Consider the following 7,800-nt stretch of genomic DNA (forward strand, 5'->3'; position numbering starts at 1 on the left):
GCCGAAGTCTGAGAGGGGAGGAACAGAGGCAGCTGGAGCCGGGGAGGAGAAGTGCCCGGCTGGCGGCTCGGGGTCCGGAGGCGTGGGGGCTGCCCGAAGCCGGTAGCGCTCGGGCAGCTTGGCTCTTAAACACAGCCGAAGAGTCAGGGGAGGAGCACAGCAGCCGGAGCCCGGGAGGGGAAGTGCCCGGCCGGGGGCGCAGGGTCCGGAGGCATGGGGGCTGCCCGAAGCCCGAGCGCTACTGGCTTCACCGTTTGCCGGGCAACCTCCAGACCCTGCGCCCCCGGCTGGGCGCTTCCCCTCCCGGGCTCCAGCTGCGCTGGGGAAGCGCCAGCCAGGGGCTCAGGGTCTGGGGGCTGCCCGGCAAACCGTGAAGCCGGTAGCGCTCGGGCAGCCCTTTTCGTGTGGCTGGGAGGGAGGAGGGGGAGTTAGGGTGGGGACTTTGGGGAAGGGGTGGGGAATGGGCGGAGTTGGGGCGGGGAAGGGGCTGAGTTGGGGCGGGGGGCGGGGTGGGAAAGGGGCGGGGCCAGGACCCCATGGAGTGTCCTCTTTTTTTTTTTTATTGTTTAAATATGGTAACCCTATTACTGTGGCAATCTTGTGCTTATACATCTGCTGATATTCCTAACCTAAAATACCCCAAAGTGGTATGAACAGATTTGTTGTGTTTACATGTCAGCATTTTATGCAAGATCTCAGCAGAACTATATACTGTAAAACAAGCAAAATAATATATCTTATGACTCAGTGTAACTGCCGGTCAACTTAATTTTGATAAGGATTATAGGCCTGACTTCCTTATGCTAACTCTGTAAGCTAATACCTTACAGGCTTGGGCCTGCAGGTTCCTTGCATTACTGCTGGATACTATACCTTATTTTTGTATTCAAGCTGACTTAAAATCTATAGGGTATTCCCTAGACTGGTCCATAGGGCCTTCGCCTCCATCCCACACTGATAAACAATGGAGGCTTTTTGCTATCCTCTCCGACCCGTTTTACAGGCTGAAAAAAATTCTCTTGCCTAATTACAAGTTTTAGGTTGTCTTCAAATTTTGGGGAAACTAAATCTTTCTGGTTGGTCTTAGTTCACATTCAAAGTTTGCATTGGGATATTGAGAGGTATAGAAAGGGAGATAACATACACACAAGCCAGTTTCACTCTATCGTATTACATACACTAAATGAGTACACTGTTTCTAAAAAGAAAGACATGTCAGTTTGAATCCAGGATAATGGAAATTAATGCATCCTCTTAGCTTAAAAGCTCCTTGTTCTATTTTTTTCATTAAATATGATACTCTCCTTTGGTATCCTTGTTTTGTTGTATTGTTTTGAGAAAATCACCTGTATTACTATTTTTGTGAATACCATTTGATACTTAGAGTAGTAATTAAAATGTTAACCTTACTGAGGTGTTGGCTATACATCCAATGTATAGGTGGCCAAAGCTTTCCAACTTGGGTGAATACATTTTAGACAGGCGTCTAAGTAGTCTGACTTTCAAAGCTACAGAGCACTGACTTAAATGGAAATTTTACATGCTCCGCACATGTGAAAATGAAGTTACTTAAGGAACCTTGTTGTATCAGTGCCCTAAGTGTGTGCCTAACTATTTAAGCATGTGAGGAGTCTCATTAAAGGGTTATGTATGTATTTTAAGAATGTGAATATTCCCAGTGACCTCAGTTGGGACTATTCACTTGCTGAAGATTAGGCCCATGCTTAAGCGTTTTGCTGAATAGGGCCTAGGTTCCTAATTTTAGGAACACAAGTTGAAAGTTTTGGCCAGTGTTCACACCTTTACACTAGTGCTGATTGCTTTCAGACAGTGAGTGCCTGCATTTTAATCAGTCACCGTGTTTTGTTGTTTGCAGAACTAAAATACATTTTAGAAAATACACCTGTTTCAAAAATTGCCATAATTCAGTAAGTTGCGACTGTTTTTTGGTGGGGATAGCTAGCTAAACATGGCCTTTATTAATTTTATTATTGCTTTACAGAGAATTTGTCGTGCTGTTAATGAAGCCCAAGCAGCAAGACAGCAGCAAAAATTGGTGAAGAAAGCTTCACTGAAATTAATCAAACCACAGTCACCACCTTAATGATAACAGGGTTTGCATTGGTTTAACTAGTGGTATGTGATCTTATTCCTGAAGATTTACCAGAAGCAATTTGTATACAATGTACAGAAAAAAATGAAATGCGCTGATGGTCTTCCTGCAGGGTGTAGCTCCTATATTATCTAGACCACCTTTCATTTTTAAAAGTGAAGTTTCTTGGCAATTGTTGCATAACATCATCTGATGGACTCTAACATTTCCCTTCAGCATATGTATTTTGACTATTTTGCAGGAAACAAATTCAATACGTTGAAAATTTCCTTTAGAAAGAAGAAACTTCTACTGATTTTCCTCTTACCTTTTTTCCGATTATTAAGAAAAATATCCAACAATTCTTTTTCACAGACTTGGATTGCTACTTGCATGAAACTATACCTAATTTGCACTATAATGTAATGGTTTACAAATGAATTAGCAATAAATAATAATTCTAACTTTTGAAAACTAAAATCCATATATATCTAATTGAAGCTTATTAATAATATGTCCTTTATATTAGGAAATATTTCTAATGTTTAAAAATGTTCTTGTGGTGTTGGTCTTTCAATATTTGAAAGAAATACAGGGCTATTTGTACTCTGTGGTACAAGAAAATATTGCACTTTAGAATAATGTAAAAAGAATGTGGGTATATATAAAACACATCATTACTTCTCAGTAGAGACATGCACTTTAGAAATAATAGCCAATTTGCATATTATTAGAAATAATAGCCAATTTGTGTATTATTAGAAATAAAATTGCTCTAACTCACTTTAAAAATTGACAGCTTAGGTTCTCCTAAAATGACAAGCCATTTAATATCTTAATATGTATTAATAATAGGAAGGATTTAGTAGTAGACTGCACATTAATACTGGCTGTAGTTGAAAACTTAAATAGTTAGTGGGAAGATTTCCCTGTGAAGAAACTACAACTCATTTTTATACAACAAAATATATGCAGTTGGTCAAAAACTTGAACATTGATTTGTTGTCCATATTTCAGTGTCTAATTGATATTTGCCTGAGATTTGCCATTTACTTAAGTTAAATAATCAACAGCTGACAGTAGTATTCTTACCTAGTGTACTATTGCTTGTCTTGAATACTACTTCTAGGCCCCAGTTCAACAAGATACATAAGCGTATAACTAATCTTTAAGTGTATGAATAGTCTCATTGACTTCATTGAGACAACTCACTGCTTAAAGTTAGGCACATGCTTAAGTACCTTTCTGAATCAGGCCTATATGAGCAAACTGTTTAGTTGAGTCATCGGTAAACCGAGACCTACCACTGTCAAATATTTGGCTTTCAAATGAGAGAATATGTGCCCTAAAACACCACTTGTAAATTTTTGCATTTTTTACTTCGTACCTCAACTAGAGAAAAAGACCAGTTATTGACTTGCCCTTATTTTTCTTTATATATGCAAGCTTAAAGACTGCCAGTATGAACTCGGTGTTGAATAGATTCTTGCTCTGTCAATATTTGAACTTTATTTCCGCTGAAGCAATCATCAAAGATAGAGGAGGACCCAAATTTCAAATCTGTACCAGAATCTAAACTTTCCCAGATTTCAGGGGTATGGAATTCTAGTGTTCTGGCCGGGTCCATAGCTAATTAAGTGGTATACTTTGTCTGTCTTACCAAAGGAGAGAAATTAAAGATAATGAAAATGTGCTGCCAAATATGAAGCATCTAGGGAAAACTTGCGCCTGTGCTTCATTTACTGCTGCTATGTACATTTGTAGTTTTGAACAAAGGAAGAAAAAAACCTTAATTCCTTAACTGTGAGGCCTTAGACGCAGCTGTTGGCTAGAGAAGTCCTGAATGTGTAGTTTCATTCTAATGTTAAAACAGTACAGTGAATTGATAGAATGAGTTGTTTGGTATATTCTGTACATTTCAACTACTATGTTTAAAATACGGACAAAATAAAATCTTTATATGCAGTTATTTATGGTTTGAGTCTCAAAAATCATGGTATGAATCTCAAATGATGAATGAGGTTTATTTTCCAAGTGAAATTTATAAACATTCCTAAAATACTTATGGTGGGGATACAGGTGGAAAAAGAGTACTCACATACACTCAAATTGTAAACTTACATACTGCACAAGAGTTCTCACTGTTTCGTTGTTTTCTGCACTGCCTTTCCTGAGCTCAGCTTGTGGCCTCTGAGGAGCAAACTGGCAAATCCTGATAGAAATCAGAAATTTCACTACTTTTTGCAGGATTGGTCTTGGATTTTTAGAGGCTGTCATGTTGATTGAGGGGAGTAGTGGGTATTAAAACTGATCCCAAATTTCTGCTCCCAGTTTTCTGCCATCTTGACTCATGTGATTCTCTTCACAGTTGCTATTATATCTGTAATAGTAGTTTAGTCTTGTCTGCAAATGTTGTAGATAATACTTAATCATTTAAATAAACACGATGAAATAGTTTTATATACAGATTAAATACAGATGGAAAAATGAAAAAAAAAGTGATTATTTTATACTAACATTTTTACAACTTGGGTCATTTAGCAAGGGCTTCGGACCTTTAGATTCACATTGCAGATCTCCACTACTTGAGCCAACACAGTAACTGGTGGTAGTGTCAGGCTGTTACCAACTATGTGGGCCAGCCACTAGAGGGGATCCTAGATGTTCTTTTTCCCAGTGGGTATCACAGCTGTTTGCTAACAGAAGAGGAACATGCTCCATGCTCTTGGTTCAATTCCAGATTATGTATGGGAATGTGGTCCACTAGGTAAACCCTTCTGCCCTGCCTGCTTTTCATCTATCTTCCCTACCCTAGCTCTTGCCTCTATTCTACATTCCTCTTACCTAATCCCTGCACCCTGGCTCCTGTCCCTCTCTTCTTCACCTGTATATGCCCCAACTCCCTCTGCTGCTGTCCACCCCCACTCTCTTGTACATTCTCCTCCCTCTGACTTCTTCAAACCCCCTCTGTTCCCCTCCCTTTCTTACTCCTCTCCAAACACCATTCTATTTTGTCTTACGCAGTGCTTTTCAAACTGAAGCTATCATAGCAGGAGTATGAATGTTTTCAATGGATTCTTCAGCTAATGGCTTGTCGTATTCAAAAAACTTAAACTTATCTGAGAAAATATAATTATTGAATTAATATAACAAGATGTATATCTTCAATTGGCTGCAAAGAACTTCTCCCCCAGGACATCTCAAGTCATGAAAAAACATAAAATACGAAAGAGCACAAAAAAGTTTAATTTAAAATGTGAAAAAATTAACTTGTAAACCTTTTGGTAATAGCTGGTATAAATTTAATACAGTCTGAATCAGTTATGCCAAAAGTTTACAAATATGTATCATCATGTATCAAAGCGTGAATATGAACAATGGCTAACTCTCAAAGTGGATGCCAGTGGACTACCAACTTCAAGGGGAGTAACAGTAAGACTGTAAGAAGAAAGCACCTGATGCCATTTGGCTGATGTGGAAGTTATCTTAAAAAACAGATTAGGGCTCTGTTTTTATTATACCTTCAACTGATGACAACAGTACACTATTATATATATATCACCATATGAAGGATAAAATCAAAGTTAAAGCGTTTTTGTGATGCATCTAATATAAAATAGATATTCTTAATCAAAGTGCAGGAATTGTGTTCAGTTATGAATGCTTATGTCCTTCCAGTTGTGCAGTTCCTTTCCTTAAACTGTGGATATTTTATTTGCATAATCACTGTATTGTTATGTCTCAGTAACAATGCTGTGAATATGCAAATCTCCCAACTCTGGCTACTATAATCTCTCCGCTCTGATTTGCTCCTGCTTGTGGAGTTTTCAAGCTGTTTGTCAGCAACTAAGATGGTAGTTCCATCTATTCACTTGATCTAGCTGAAGCAGAAAAGCTGTGAAATGTATGTGAAAGGGGAAAATATACCAAAAGGAAATTGACCTGTCAAAACAAACTTCTGAAGTTAAAACTTTTGATTCATTTCCTTCCATCCTCTCCTTTCCTTCTTTCTACAGTTCAGCAGAGATTTTTATTCCAGAAAAACTTTTGTCTGTTTGTGCTTAAATGCCATATAGCAGGAGAGTCCAACACTCCCTTCCGAAGCCTCCAAACAATACATGGGTTTCAATGGGGAAAAAAGGACTTGATGTGTTCAGTGGGTTGAGGAGGAAGAGGATATGAGGAAGGGAGGAAGGAGAAGGCGGGATGATGAGTGTAGAGGAGCAAAGGACAGCTCAAAAAGGTAGAACTTTTTTATATTTAAAAAGATCATACAAACAAAGATGGTCTAAAGTTTTGCATACGTCAATTTCTATTACATCAGCAAACTGAAAATACCTCATCCAGCTATGGAGCCTGGCTACACAACAGAAGGAGAATAAGCCCAAGAATTGTTAATGGGGGGGGGAGGGGTCGAGGAGAAGAAACATGTAAAATGTTGCCACTGTCAGAAATTTGCTCTTTTTCTTTCATTTCTGCAAAAACCCCAGGCCACATGATGAGTTTGATCTCTTAGTGTGGAGTGGGTAAGTCAGTGAAAGGAGTACAAGTCTGGGAAAGAGGGAGGGATTGGTTAGCAGCTTGGCTGCAGGTGTGCTTGAGGAAGAAAGCTATTGAGGGGTGGGGGGGAAGGTTAAGATTGCTCTCTGGACTGATGTATGGGGTTAGGCTATGTACACAGGAGTGCTTTATGTTCCCTGAATCTACAGGCTTGGAGTGATGGTGTGGGACAGGAGGTGCAGCAATCTGCACCAAGCGGGGACCAAGGAGAGGGTTTGGAAGGAGCCTACTAGTGTGTATTCATTATTCCCTTGAGAATGTTGAATTCCAATCTCGCTTCGCTGTTCAGCTGGTTCATATTTTATCAGGTCTAGGTGGTAAAGTTCTCTTGGAGAGTTGCAACAGAATCTCAAATGCACCTATGGCCATCCATTATTTCTGCCTCTGCAGTGATAAATTTCCTAAAGAGTGTTTCCATATTTTCAGTCCCATTCTCCTACACCTGAGTGTGCTGGCAAGCTCAAACTTCATGATCTCCTGTAGGCAGGGAGGCATCACCTCTTTCAACTGCATCATCTGAGAAGAGCACAATCGGAGATTGAGGCAAACACAAAGAAGGCCATATGGGTGCCCATGTATGGACTGTTCACGGACAAGCAAGTCTGCATGGAGAGCTGCATCCTGTTGGGAGGGCTCTGGCAGAAGGATGGGCTCCAGGAGGAGCATGGAAGTGTGGAGTGACACTCTGAGGTAGTTCCCTGCAATAAGGCAGATTGTTGGACATCCATCTCCATTGCTTTAAAGTTGCTCTTAGGTATTCATCATCACCTGAGACTTTCGGTTATTTTAAGGCTTTTCCTCTTACCTGCATTGTGCCCCTGTACTGGTGGCAGCTCTGTCCCCGGGTCAAAGCTCCTAGCAGCATCAGGAGTTGGATGCCATCCTGCCTTGGCATGACACTAAGCAGATATGTGAACCTCTGTGCTGATGACAGGGTGGAAGGAGATGAGTATGTACCAGATTTGTTGCCTCTGCATCATAAGTCTGTATGAGGCCAAATAGTTTGACATTGTCAATTTTCTTTTTTTTCTTAACCAGGTGTCAAACTGCCTCTTAGTATAATCCATCAGTCACTATAAGAGTATTACTCCTTCTTCTCTTATCCTAAGTAGAAATAAACCAAATTTCTTTCTGAGGAATCGTAGCTC

General features: G+C 40.0%; 1 protein-coding gene across 1 annotated transcript in view; it reads left to right on the top strand.

Annotated features, from left to right (window-relative positions):
• Positions 1–4,061, top strand: part of VPS13C (vacuolar protein sorting 13 homolog C) — a 202,531-nt gene extending 198,470 nt beyond the window's left edge. Inside the window, 1 exon segment of the mRNA XM_029910705.1 lies at positions 2,003–4,061. Within this exon segment, the coding sequence (XP_029766565.1) occupies positions 2,003–2,104 (102 nt within the window). The 3' untranslated portion in view covers positions 2,105–4,061.
• Positions 4,062–7,800: the final 3,739 nt, after the last annotated feature.

Source organism: Terrapene carolina, unplaced genomic scaffold, assembly GCF_002925995.2.
Source record: "Terrapene carolina triunguis isolate 2854851 unplaced genomic scaffold, T_m_triunguis-2.0 Scaffold67, whole genome shotgun sequence".
Taxonomy (NCBI): domain Eukaryota; kingdom Metazoa; phylum Chordata; order Testudines; family Emydidae; genus Terrapene; species Terrapene triunguis.